Source organism: Mobula hypostoma, unplaced genomic scaffold (genome assembly GCF_963921235.1).
Source record: "Mobula hypostoma unplaced genomic scaffold, sMobHyp1.1 scaffold_169, whole genome shotgun sequence".
Lineage (NCBI taxonomy): Eukaryota > Metazoa > Chordata > Chondrichthyes > Myliobatiformes > Myliobatidae > Mobula > Mobula hypostoma.
Window position 1 is genome coordinate 74,824 of NW_026948235.1, and position 14,243 is coordinate 89,066.

At 44.5% G+C, this 14,243-nt stretch overlaps 1 protein-coding gene across 1 annotated transcript in view; it reads right to left on the reverse strand.

The window, feature by feature from the left end:
- LOC134342105 (EF-hand calcium-binding domain-containing protein 4B-like) overlaps window positions 1-14,243 on the reverse strand; it is a gene marked incomplete at its 3' end in the record, with an annotated part of 74,931 nt that overhangs the window by 37,166 nt on the left and 23,522 nt on the right. The window contains exons 6-8 of the mRNA XM_063040040.1: window positions 11,408-11,485; window positions 8,140-8,230; window positions 4,342-4,437 (exon numbers count right to left, since the gene is read on the reverse strand). Of these exons, the coding sequence (XP_062896110.1) occupies window positions 4,342-4,437; window positions 8,140-8,230; window positions 11,408-11,485 (265 nt within the window). The remainder of the gene's footprint in view (window positions 1-4,341; window positions 4,438-8,139; window positions 8,231-11,407; window positions 11,486-14,243) is intronic.

The following is a 14,243-nucleotide window of genomic DNA, read 5'->3' on the forward strand; positions in this document are numbered from 1 at the left end:
GCCCCACATCCCCACAGGTGCTGCCTGATGCCTGATCTGCTGGGTCATTATGCAGTATTCCATTTTGGATATCCAGCATCTACAGTTTGGTGTTAGTTTCATGTCATCAAAGACTTTTGCAAACTTCCATAAATGTACCAGAGAGAACTTTCTGACTGGGTGCATCACTGCCTGGAGGCTCCATCGTACAGGATCAGAAAAAAACCTGTAAACTCAGCCATCTCCATTGTGGGCTCTAGCCTCCCCAACATCAAGGACATCTTCAAAAACGATGCCTCAAAAAGGCAACATCCATCATTCAGGACCACTGTCACGCAGGAAATGCTCTCTTCTCATTGTACCATTGATACACACTCAACCTTTCAGGAGCAGCTTCTTCCCCTCCACCATCAGATTTCTGAATGGGCAATGAATCCATGAACACTACCTCACTATTCCTCTTTTGCACTATTTATTAATTATTTTTGAATCTGTAGAAGTTTTCTTTACCTATTGCACCGTACAGTTGCCACAAAACAATAAATTCCTTGGCATATGTCTGTGATAATGATTCCTGATTCCGATCCTGATCCTGATCCAGACCCAGATCCAGATCGAGATCCTGATCCTGACCCTGATCCATATCCTGATCCTGATCCTGATCCCGATCCTGATCCTGATCTTAATCCTAATCCTAATCCTGATCCTGATTTTGATTCTGATCCTGATCCTGATGCTGATCCTGATCCTGATTCTGATTCTGATACTGATCCACGCACTCACCACTCTCTGCGTAAAAACTTACCCCTGACATCTCTGTACCTATTTCCAAGCACCTTAAAACTGTGCCCTCCTCAGCCCTGGGAAAAAGCCTCTGACTATCCACATGATCGATGCCTCTCATCATCTTACACATCTCTATCAGGTCACCTCTCATCCTCCATCGCTCCAAGGAGAAAAGGCCACATTCACTCAACCTGCTTTCATAAGGCATTCTCCCCAATCCAGGCAACATCCTTGTAAATCTCCTCTGCACCCTTTCTATGGTTTCCACATCTTTCCTGTAGTCACTGAGCACAGTATTCCAAGTAGGGTCTGACCATGGTCCTATATAGCTGTAACATTACCTCTCGGTTCTTAAATTCAATCCCAAGATTGATGAAGGCCAATACACCGTATGCCCTCTTAAGCACAGAGTCAACTTGCGCAGCAGCTTTGAGTGTCCTACGGATTTGGACCCCAAGATCCCTCTGATCCTCCACACTGCCAAGAGTCTTACCATTAATACTATATTCTGCTATCATATTTGACCTACCAAAATGAACCACCTCACACTTATCTGGGTTGAACTCCATCTGCCACTTCTCAGCCCAGTTTTGCATCCTATCAATGTCCCGCTGAAACCTCTGACAGCCCTCTACACTATCCACAACACCCCAACCTTTGTGTCATCAGCAAATTTACTAACCCATCCCTCCACTTCCTCATCCAGGTCATTTATAAAAATCACAAAGGGTAAGGGTCCCAGAACAGATCCCTGAGGCCCATCATTGGTCACCAATCTCCATGCAGAATTTGACCCCTCTACAACCACTCTTTGCTTTCTGTGGGCAAGCCAGTTCTGGATCCACAAAGCAAGGTCCCCTTGGATCCCATGCCTCCTTACTTTCTCAATAAGCCTCGCATGGGGTAGTTTATCAAATGCCTTGCTAAAATCCATATACACTACGTCTACTGCTCTACTTTCATCAATGTGTTTAGTCACATCCTCGAAAAATTCAATCAGGCTCGTAAGGCACGATTTGCCTTTGATAAAGCCATTCTGACTACTTCTAATCATATTTTGCCTCTCCAATAGTTCATAAATCCTGCCTCTCAGGATCTTCTCCAACAACTTACCAAACTTTCCAACCAGTGAAGTAAGACTCACTGGTCGTTAATTTCCTGTGCTAACTCTACTCCCTTTCTTGAATCAAGGAACAACATCTGCAACCCTTCCAAACTTCCGGCACCTCTCCTGTACCCATTGATGATGCAAAGATCATTGCCAGAGGCTCAGCAATCTCCTCCCTTGCCTCTCACAGTAGCCTGGGGTACATCTTGTCCGGTCCTGGTGACTTATCCAACTTGATACTTTCCAAAAGCAGCAGCACATCCTCTTTCTTAATATCTATATGCTCAAGCATCTCAGTCCACTGCAAGACATCCCTACAATTGCCAAGATCCTTTTCCATCGTGAATACTGAAGCAAAGTATTCATTAAGTACCTTCGCTATCTCTTTCAGTTCCATGCACACATTTCCACTGTCACATTTGATTGGTCCTATTCTCTTACATCTTATCCTCTTGCTCTTCACATACTTGTAGAATGCCTTGGAGTTTTCCTTAATCCTGATCATCAAGGCTTTCTCATGGCCCCTTCTGGTTCTTCAAATTTCATTCTTAAATTTCTTCCTGCTAGCCTTTTAATCTTCGAGATCTCTATCATTACCTAGTTTTTTGAACCTCTTGTAAGCTCTTCTTTACTTCTTGACTAGATTTACAACAGCCTTTGTACACCACGGTTCCTGTACCCTACCATCCTTTCTCTGTCTCTTTGGAACCTATGCAGAACCCCACACAAATATCCCCTGAACATTTGCCACATTTCTTCCATACCTTTCCCTGAGAACATCTGTTCCCAATTTATGCTTCCAAGTTCCTGCCTGATAGCAACATAGTTCCCCTTAATCCAATTAAACGTTTCCCTAACTTGTCTGTTCTTATCCCTCTCCAATGCTATGGTAAAGGAGATAGAATTGTGATCACTATCTCCAAAATGTTCTCCCACTGAGAGACCTGACACCTGACCAGGTTCATTTCCCAATACCAGATCAAGTACAGCCTCTCCTCTTGTAAGTTTATCTACATATTGTGTCAAGAAAACTTCCTGAATACCCTAACAAACCCCACCCCATCTAAACCCCTTGCTCTAGGGAGATGCCAATCAATATTGGGGAAATTAAAATCTCCCTCCATATCAACCCTGTTATTATTACACCTTTCCAGAATCTGTCTCCCTATCTGCTCCTCGATGTCCCTGTTACTATTGGGTTGTCTATAAAAAACATTCCAGTAGAGTTATTGACCCCTTCCTGTTTCTAACTTCCACCCACAGAGACTGCGTAGACAATCCCCTCACGACTTCCTCCTTTTCTGCAGCCGTGACATTATCTCTGATCAGCAGTGTCACACCCCCACCTCTTTTGCTTCCCTCCCAGTCCTTTCTGAAACATTTAAAGCCTGACACTCTAACGATTCCTGCCCCTGAGCCATCCAAGTCTCTGTAATGGCCAAACATCACAGCTCCAAGTGCTCATCCACGCTCTAAGCTCATCCATTTCATTCATGATGCTTCTTCCATTAAAATAGATACATCTCAAACCATCGGTTTGAGCGCATCCCTTCTCTATCACCTGCCTATCCTCCCTCTCACACTGCCAACAAGCATTCTCTATTTGTGAGCTCACCATCCCCTCCTCCGACTCTTTAGTTTGGTTCCACCCCCCCAGCAATTCTAGTTTAAACTCTCCCCAACAGCCATAGCAAACCTCCCTGCTAGGATATTGGACCCCCTGGGATTCAAATGCAGCCCGTCCTTTTTGTACATGTCACACCTGCCCCAGAAGAGGTCCCAATTATCCAGAAATCTGAATCCCTGTCCCCTGCTCCAATCCCTCAGCCACGCATTTATCCTCCACCTCATTCTATTCCTATACTCACCATCACGTGGCACAAGCAGTAATCCCGAGATTACTACCTTTGAGGTCCTGCTTCTCAGCTTCCTTCCTAACTCCCTGTAGTCTGTTTTCAGTACCTTCTCCCTTTTCCTACCTATGTCATTGGTACCAATATGTACGACGACCTCTGGCTGTTCTCCTTCCCACTTCAGGATATCATGGATGCCATCTGAAACATCGTGTACCCTGGCACCTGGGAGGCAAACTACCATCTGCACTTCTCTCCTGCATCCACAGAAACGCCTGTCTGACCCCCTAACTATAGAGTCCTCTATCACTGCTTCTGATTCTGATCTTGATCCTGATTCAAAGTCTGATTCTGAATCTGACTGTAATTCTGAACCTGATTCGGATCCTGACTCTAATTCTGATTCAATCGTTATTAGAACTTTGCGAAGGTTATCTGGTCCAAGATCACCCTTTTGCATTTGGTCACAGGTCTTGCAGCAGTTCCCAGTTCATTGATTCACCATGAGCCTCAGCTGGAGATGGGGAATCAGGGTGTGATCACAGACTCCATTGTCACATCTGGGATACACATCTGGTTTACCTCTGTCACATCTGGGATACACATCTGGTTTACCTGTGTCTGCATCTGAAGTAGTTGCTGCACCTCATCCTGTTTACTGTCTAACTCCTTCTGCACATCTTGGCTCTGTGCCTGGAACTTCAACATACTCTGCAAGGAAGGAATAAGATGTACATTCAGTCAATGGATGTGTGTCCAAGGTGCGGCAAGAACGCAGTCAGACCCCCTGGATAAACAACCCAGAGAGCATGAGGTGAAATCGCAGCAGGACATTGAGAAATTAACAAAGAAATCGAGCTGATATTGCAGCAATTCCCACAAAGAAACAATCTCACTCCTTTGCTAAACTGAGCAAAGACAATGTGAGGGGACACAATGTCAGGGTGACTGGAGGAATCAGCTTAATTAACTGCGGTGACACTTCTGGCTGCGCCCCCTCCGCTACCCTACCCCCCCCCCCACCCCCAGCGCAGCCTCGGCAGTGTTGCTTGTTAAAGCAAACAATGCATTTGTTTCAACATTCAAGATTGAAGATTGTTTAATGTAATTTCCTGTACGCAAGTGTAAAGGAGAACAAAACAAATGTTACTCTGACTCCAGTGCAGCACAGGAAAGAAACCACAATAAGATAAAGAACACAATAATAAAAAGAACACAATAAATACAAATGCACAAGTTTGCTTAAGTGTCTGTCCATAAAGTGACTCTGACAGGAAATGATAAAGTCATGGTAGTTGAGGGTGTGGAAGTGTTGACCAACTGGGGGAAAGTAACTGTTTTTGAGTCTGGTGATCCTGGTGAGGATGCTACATAGCCTCCTCCCTGATGAGAGTGGGACAAACAGTCCATGAGCCGGGTGGGTGGAATCCTTTACGATGTCAAGGTACATAAGTTCGAACAATAAACTTGATAAATTTGAAATTTGAATCTTCAAGGTATAGAGGGACGTCAGAGGTAGTGTTTTACACAGAGAGTGTTGGGTGTGTGGAACGCACATGCGGGTGATGGTAGAGGCAGGTACATTTGGGACATTTAAGAAGCTCTTAGATAGGCATGTGCATGATAGAAAAATGGAGGGTTATGTCAGAGGAAAAGGGTTAGATTGACCTTGTAGTCAGTTAAATGATGGGCACAACATCGTGGGCAGAAGGGCCTGGACTAGACTATAATATTCTGTGTTCAATATTTCACGTTCTATGTTCTAACAAGTTCCCACATTTTGCAACACATTCCCCGTCCAGTTATCTCTTCTCATTAATTAGAACGTGGACCATCTTCGCTCCATTGACAGCTTTGTTTAATATCCCAACTGCATGTCACAAGAAACTCAGCACAGTAAACCTCGATGAAGGTTCTCAGCTCAAACATTGACTGTTTACTCCTCTCCATCAACACAGCCTGATTTGTGAGTCCCCCAGCGTTTTGTGTGTGTTGTTTGGGATTTCCAGCAACTGTAGAATCCCTTGTGTTTACAGTAAATATGAACTAACTACATAGAACAGTACAGCACAGTACAGGCCCTTTTGTCCACGATGTGTATTGACCTTTTTACCTACTCTAAGATAAACCTAACCCCTCCCTCCCACATATCCATCCATTTTTCTATCATCCATGTGCCTATCTAAGAGTTTCATAAATGTCCCTAATGTACCTGCCTCTGGTAGCAGGTTCCACACACCCATCACTCTCTGTGTAAAAAGCTTACCCCTATGCTTCCAATCAGTCTAACATAATGCCCTTGCATTGGCCATTTCTGCCCCGGGAAAAGGTCTCTGGCTGTCCACTCAATCTATGCCTCTTATCCTTTTGTACATCTCCATCAAGTCACATCTCATCCTCCTTTAGAAATTGTGGGCGCATTGGTAATCATTTTCCAATGTTCTATAGATTCAGGATCAGTTCCTGTGGATTGGAGGGTGGCTAATGTTGTCCCTCTCTTCAGGAAGGGAGGAAGAGAGAAAACAGGGAATTATAGACCGGGTAGCCTGACGTCATTGGTGGGAAAGATGCTGGAGTCAATTATAAAAGATGAAATTATGACACATCTGGATAGCAGTAACAGGATCAGTCCGAGTCAGCATGGATTTACGAAGGGGAAATCGTGCTTGACTAATCTTCTGGATTTTTTGAGGATGTAACTATGGAAATGGACAAGAGAGAGCCAGTGGATGTAGTGTATCTGGACTTTCAGAAAGCCTTTGATAAAGTCCCACATAGGAGATTAGTGGGCAGAATTAGGGCACATGGTATTGGGGGGCAGAGTACTGACATGGATTGAAAATTGGCTGGCTGACAGAAAACAAAGAGTAGCGATTAATGGGTCCCTTTCGGAATGGCAGGCGGTGACCAATGGGGTACCGCAGGGTTCAGTGCTGGGACCGCAGCTGTTTACAATATATATTAATGATTTAGATGAGGGAATTAAAAGTAACATTAGCAAATTTGCTGATGACACAAAGCTGGGTGGCAGTGTGAAATGTGAGGAGGATGTTATGAGAATGCAGGGTGATTTGGACAGGCTGGGTGAGTGGGCAGATGCAGTTTAATGTGGATAAATGTGAGGTTATCCACTTTGGTGGTAAGAACAGGAAGACAGATTATTATCTAAATGGAGTCAAGTTAGGAAAAGGGGAAGTACAACGAGATCTAGGTGTTCTTGTACATCAGTCACTGAAAGCAAGCATGCAAGTACAGCAGGCAGTGAAGAAAGCTAATGGCAAGCTGGCCTTCATAACAAGGGGAATTGAGTATAAGAGCAAAGAGGTCCTTCTGCAGCTGTACAGGGCTCTGGTGTGCAGTTTTGGTCTCCAAATTTGAGGAAGGACATTCTTGCTTGAGGAAGTGCAGCGTAGGTTCACAAGGTTAATTCCTGGGATGGTGGGACTGTCATATGTCGAAAGATTGGAGCGACTGCGTTTGTATACTCTGGAATTTAGAAGGCTGAGACGGGATCTTATTGAAACATATAAGATTATTAAGGGATTGGACACACTGGAGGAAGGAAGCATGTTCTCGCTGATGGGTGAGTCCAGAACCATAGGCCACAGTTTAAGAATTGGGGTAGGTCATTTAGAACAGAGTTGAGGAAAAACTTCTTCACCAGAGAGTGGTGGATATGTGGAATGCTCTGCCCCAGAAGGCTGTGGAGGCCAAGTCTCTGGATGCTTTCAAGAAAAAGATGGATAGAGCTCTTAAAGATAGCGGAATCAAAGGTTATGGGGATAAGGCAGGAACTGGATACTGATTGTGGGTGATCAGCCATGATCACAGTGAATGGCGGTGCTGGTTCGAAGGGCCGAATGACCTACTCCTACACCTATTGTCTATTGTCTATTGTCTATTGTCTATTCCCTCCAAATAGAAAAGCTCTAGCTCGCTCAACCTATCCTCATAAGACATGTTCCCTAATCCAGACAGCTTCCTGGTAAATCTCCTCTGGACCCTCTCTAAAGCTTCCACATCCTTCCTATAATGAGGCAATCAGAACTCAGCACAATAAGTGTGGTACAACTAGAGTTTTATAGAACTGCAACATTACCCCGTGGCTCTTGAATGCTATCTCCTGACTAACGAAGGCCAACACACCATACAACACACACACAAAATGCTGGTGAATGCAACAGGCCAGGCAGCATCTCTAGGAAGAGGTACAGTTGACATTCGGGCCGAGACCCTTCGTCAGGACTAACTGAAAGAAGAGCTAGTAAGGGACTTGAAAGTGGGAAGGGGAGGGGGAGGGGGAGATACCATACACCTTCTTACAACCCTATCAATGTGTGTGACAACTTTATAATATCGATTTGAACATTGCCCGGGCTGTGGCTGGGTTAAAGCTCGGCCCACAGCTCTCACCTCAGTCTCGATCCTTTCCTTCTCACTGTTGATCTGCAACTCCATCTCCTCGTACAGTCTCTGCACGTCTGCGTTGTGCTCCCCCATCTTCCTGAGGAACCAGAACACACGTAAGTTTCAGACAGGGTCCCCAACATCTGGAAATCTCACTCCAGCTCGGACCTTTCGGGATTTTTAGAAAGAAAGTCTTCGAATGTCCCTTTGCTGTCTTTAGCAGGGAGTCAGCATCATGAGCAATGTAGTATGTCTTGGTTTGTGACCATGTTTGTTCCTATTCAATGTTTCTACAGAAGGTGTTTGCCTTTGCCTTCTTCTGGGCAGTGTCTAAACAAGGCAGGTAAACCCAGCCTTTATCAATACTGTTTAGAGATTGTCTGCCTGGCTTCAGTGGTGGGAGTTGTGTACAGGCCACCTAACGGTAGTAGTGAGGTCAGAGATGGTATTAAACAGGAAATTAGAAATGTGTGCAATAAAGGAACAGCAGTTATAATGGGTAACTTCAATCTACATGTAGACTGGGTGAACCAAACTGGTAAAGGTGCTGAGGAAGAGGATTTCTTGGAATGTATGCGGGATGGTTTTTTGAACGAACATGTCGAGGAACCAACTAGAGAGCAGGCTATTCTGGACTGGGTTTTGAGCAATGAGGAAGGGTTAATTAGCAATCTTGTCGTGAGAGGCCCCTTGGGTAAGAGTGACCATAATATGGTGGAATTCTTCATTAAGATGGAGAGTGACATAGTTAATTCAGAAACAAAGGTTCTGAACTTAAAGAGGGGTAACTTTGAAGGTATGAGACATTAATTAGCTAAGATAGACTGGCAAATGACACTTAAAGGATTGACGGTGGATATGCAATGGCAAGCATTTAAAGGTTGCATGGATGAACTACAACAATTGTTCATCCCAGTTTGGCAAAAGAATAAATCAAGGAAGGTAGTGCACCCGTGGCTGACAAGAGAAATTAGGGATAGTATCAATTCCAAAGAAGAAGCATACAAATTAGCCAGAGAAAGTGGCTCACCTGAGGACTGGGAGAAATTCAGATTTCAGCAGAGGAGGACAAAGGGCTTAATTAGGAAGGGGAAAAAAGATTATGAGAGAAAACTGGCAGGGAACATAAAAACGGACTGTAAAAGCTTTTATAGATATGTAAAAAGGAAAAGACTGGTAAAGACAAATGTAGGTCCCCTGCAGACAGAAACAGGTGAATTGATTATGGGGAGCAAGGACATGGCAGACCAATTGAATAATTACTTTGGTTCTGTCTTCACTAAGGAGGACATAAATAATCTTCCAGAAATAGTAAGGGACAGAGGGTCCAGTGAGATGGAGGAACTGAGCGAAATACATGTTAGTAGGGAAGTGGTGTTAGGTAAATTGAAGGGATTGAAGGCAGATAAATCCCCAGGGCCAGATGGTCTGCATCCTAGAGTGCTTAAGGAAGTAGCCCAAGAAATAGTGGATGCATTAGTGATAATTTTTCAAAACTCGTTAGATTCTGGACTAGTTCCTGAGAATTGGAGGGTGGCTAATGTAACCCCACTTTTTAAAAAAGGAGGGAGAGAGAAACCGGGGAATTATAGACCAGTTAGCCTAACGTCGGTGGTGGGGAAACTGCTGGAGTCAGTTATCAAGGATGTGATAACGGCACATTTGGAAAGCGGTGAAATGATCGGACAAAGTCAGCATGGATTTGTGAAAGGAAAATCATGTCTGACGAATCTCATAGAATTTTTTGAGGATGTAACTAGTAGAGTGGATAGGGGAGAACCAGTGGATGTGGTATATTTGGATTTTCAAAAGGCTTTTGACAAGGTCCCACACAGGAGATTAGTGTGCAAACTTAAAGCACACGGTATTGGGGGTAAGGTATTGGTGTGGGTGGAGAATTGGTTAGCAGACAGGAAGCAAAGAGTGGGAATAAACGGGACCTTTTCAGAATGGCAGGCGGTGACTAGTGGGGCACCGCAAGGCTCAGTGCTGGGACCCCAGTTGTTTACAATATATATTAATGACTTGGATGAGGGAATTAAATGCAGCATCTCCAAGTTTGCGGATGACACGAAGCTGGGTGGCAGTGTTAGCAGTGAGGAGGATGCTAAGAGGATGCAGGGTGACTTGGATAGGTTGGGTGAGTGGGCAAATTCATGGCAGATGCAATTTAATGTGGATAAATGTGAAGTTATCCACCTTGGTGGCAAAAATAGGAAAACAGATTATTATCTGAATGGTGGCCGATTAGGAAAAGGGGAGGTGCAACGAGACCTGGGTGTCATTATACACCAGTCATTGAAAGTGGGCATGCAAGTACAGCAGGCGGTGAAAAAGGCGAATGGTATGCTGGCATTTATAGCGAGAGGATTCGAGTACAGGAGCAGGGAGGTACTACTGCAGTTGTACAAGGCCTTGGTGAGACCACACCTGGAGTATTGTGTGCAGTTTTGGTCCCCTAATCTGAGGAAAGACATCTTTGCCATAGAGGGAGTACAAAGAAGGTTCACCAGATTGATTCCTGGGATGGCAGGACTTTCATATGAAGAAAGACTGGATGAACTGGGCTTGTACTCGTTGGAATTTAGAAGATTGAGGGGGGATCTGATTGAAACGTATAAGATCCTAAAGGGATTGGACAGGCTAGATGCAGGAAGATTGTTCCCGATGTTGGGGAAGTCCAGAACAAGGGGTCACAGTTTGAGGATAGAGGGGAAGCCTTTTAGGACCGAGATTAGGAAAAACTTCTTCACACAGAGAGTGGTGAATCTGTGGAATTCTCTGACACAGGAAGCTGTTGAGGCCAGTTCATTGGCCATATTTAAGAGGGAGTTAGATATGGCCCTTGTGGCTACGGGGGTCAGGGGGTATGGAGGGAAGGCTGGGGCGGGGTTCTGAGTTGGATGATCAGCCATGATCATAATAAATGGCGGTGCAGGCTCGAAGGGCCGAATGGCCTACTCCTGCACCTATTTTCTATGTTTCTATAACCAAGACTTGTGATCTGCACCAGCTGCTCATACGACCATCCACCGCCTGCTCCCAATGCTTCACTTGACCCTGATCAGGGTTCTAAGCAAGGGTGACCTGCAGGCTAGCAAAGGGAGGGAGCGCCTTATACCTTTGGTAGAGACATATCTCCACCCTGCCACTCATCTAGCAGGGAGTAACAGGTATGAAAAGTTGAAGTTTGCAAATCAGGCCGTTTCTGTGGGGAACTGAAAATCAACAGTAATATTACAGAAACATGATATTCTGATGGAAGGTTATTGACCTGAAATGTTCACCCTGGGCATTGGCGTTCACATCCCAGGCCATGATACAACCAGTCAGGATACTCCCCACCGTGCATCTGTAGAAGTTTGTCAAAGTTTTAGATAACATGGTGAATCTGCACAAACTTCTAAGAAAATAGAGGAACTACCATGCTTTCTTTGTAAAGGCACTGACGAGCTGGTTCCAGGACAAATCCTCTGAAATGACAATGCCAAGGAATTTAAAGTTGTGACTCTCTCCTCCTCTGATCCCCTGGTGAGGACTGGCTTATGGACTTCTAGTTTACTCCTCTTGTAGTCAATATCAGCTATTTGATTTTGTTGGCATTGAGGGAGACATTTTTGTAGCGGCACCATTCAGCCAGAATTGGAATCTCCCTCCTATATGCTGACTCATCACCACCTTTGCTTTAAAATAACGACAGTAGTGTTGTCAGCAAACTTGAATGTGGAATTGGAACTGTGCTTAGCCTCGCAGTCGTAAGTGTAAAGTGAGTAGCGCAGGGAGCTAAGCACATAGCCTTGAGGTGCACTTGTGCTGATGGAGATTGTGGAGGAGATGTTGCTGTCAATGGGGATCTGACTGGGGTCTGAAAGTGAGGAAATTGGGGATCCAGTTCCACAAGGAGGAACTGAAGCCCAGGCGTACTTTAACTCTTTTGGGCCTCATGTAGAGACTGCACTTGGAGCATTGTGTACAGTTCTGATCTCCATCCTGTAGGAAGGATGGGATTACACTGGAGAGAGCGCAGCAAAGGGGTGTCACTCCTTACAGGGGTGGCCAACCTTTTACATTCTATGCGTCAATTTTTTCACACATGAGTTCAGATGCGTTTTTTTCATGCACGAGTTCTATATTAACATATTTTTACAAGAATTGTGGAGGTACAAGAGTTGTATGGTGCTTCTGAACTCGTGCATGAAAAAATTGACACATGGAATGTAAAAGGTTGACCACCCTGCCTTAAGCAATAAAGGGAGAGGCTGGACAGGCTGAGACTGTTTTTCCTGGATTGAAGGAGATAGGCGTGACCTTACAGAGGTTTATAAAATTATGAAGATCATAGACAAGATAGACTTCTTCACGGTCATTTCCCTAAGGCAGTGGTATTCCACAGAGACTCTGCTCTTTGAGATTTTCATAAATGACTTGTTTGAGGAAGTAGAAGAGTGGATTAGTGAGTTTGTAGATGACATGAGGTTGGTGGAGTTGTGGATTGTGTAGAAGGTTGTCGTAATGGGCAATTGAAAGGATGCAGAACTGGGTTGAGAAATGGCATATGGAATTCAATCCCAAAAAGTGTGAACTGATTCACTTTGGAAGGTTGAATTTGAAGGTGAATGGCAGGATTCTTAGACATGTGGATGGGCAGGAGAATCTGGGGTCCACGTCCATAGATCCCTCAAAGTTGCCACTCTAGGCATCAGTTGGGGGATTAAGTTCAAGATCTGCAAGGTAACGTTACAACTCTAAAAACTCTGTTTAGACCACACTTGGAGAATTGTGTTCAGTTCTGATCACCTCATCATAGGAAGGATGTGAAAGCTTTAGAGAGGGAGATTGACCAGGATGCTGCCTGGATTAGAGAGTATGTTTTATGAGGATAGGTTGAGCAAGCTAGGGCTATTCTCTCTGGAATGGAGGGGGATATGAGATGACTTGATAGAGATGTACAAGATGAAAAGAGGTACAGTTTGAGTGGACAGCCAGAGACTTTTTCCAGGGTGGAAATGGCTAATAAGAGGGGGCATAATTTTAAAGTGATTGAAGGAAAGCATAGAGGGAGGTCAGTAGTAGGTTTTTTTTACACAGAGAGGGGTGAGTGTATAGAGAGATAGGGCAGATACATTAGGGCCATTTAAGAGACTCTTAGACAGGTACTAGGATGATAAAAAGTAAGGGTTTATGTGGGAGGCAAGGGTTAGATTGATCTTAGAGTATGTAAAAAGTCAGCCCAACATTATGGGCCAAAGGGTCTGTAATGTGCTGTAACTGTCTATGTTCTATGTTCCAAAGCAAAGGGACCAAGGTTTAAGGTTTGGGGATCTGAGGGGCAATATTTCCACCCAGAGGGTGGGTGTTATATGGAATGAGCTGTCAAAGGATGTGGTAGAGATAGGTACACTTGCATTTAAGTGTACACTTCCTGAAGAAGTCTATGAATTGGAGAGGTTTAGAGGGATATGGTCCAAATACAGGCAAAGGCGACCCAGGCAAATAGGCACCTGGGCTGACCTGGAGGAGATGGGCTGAAGGGCTTGTTTCCGTGCTGTACGACTCCATGACTCTGAAACTCTTCAGATCTTGGTGAATTTGAACAACATCTCCTGCAAGATCAATGGATGCTCGAGAGATATATTCTCTGATTAACGTGACCACTCTATTAGATGCCCGTTACTGCAAATATCTAAGCAGCCAATCATGTGGCAGTAACTCAATTCATAAACACATGCAGACATGGTCAAGAGGTTCAATTGCTGTTCAGACCAAATATCAGAATGGGGAAGAAATGTGATCTAAGTGACTTTGACTGTGGAATGATTGTTGGTGCCAGACAGGGTGGTTTGAGTATCTCAGAAACTGCTGATCTCCTGGGATTTTCATACACGACATTCTCTAGAATTTACAGAGAATGATGCAAAAAAAAAATCCATTGAGCAGCAGGTCTGTGGGTAAAAATGCCTTGTTAATGAGAGGGGTCAGAGGAGAATGGCCAGAGTGGTTCAAGCTGATGGGAAGGTGACAGTAACTCAAGTAACCACGTGTTACAACAGTGGTGTGCAGGAGCATCTCTGAACACACAACACATTGAACATTGAATTGGAGGGACTGCA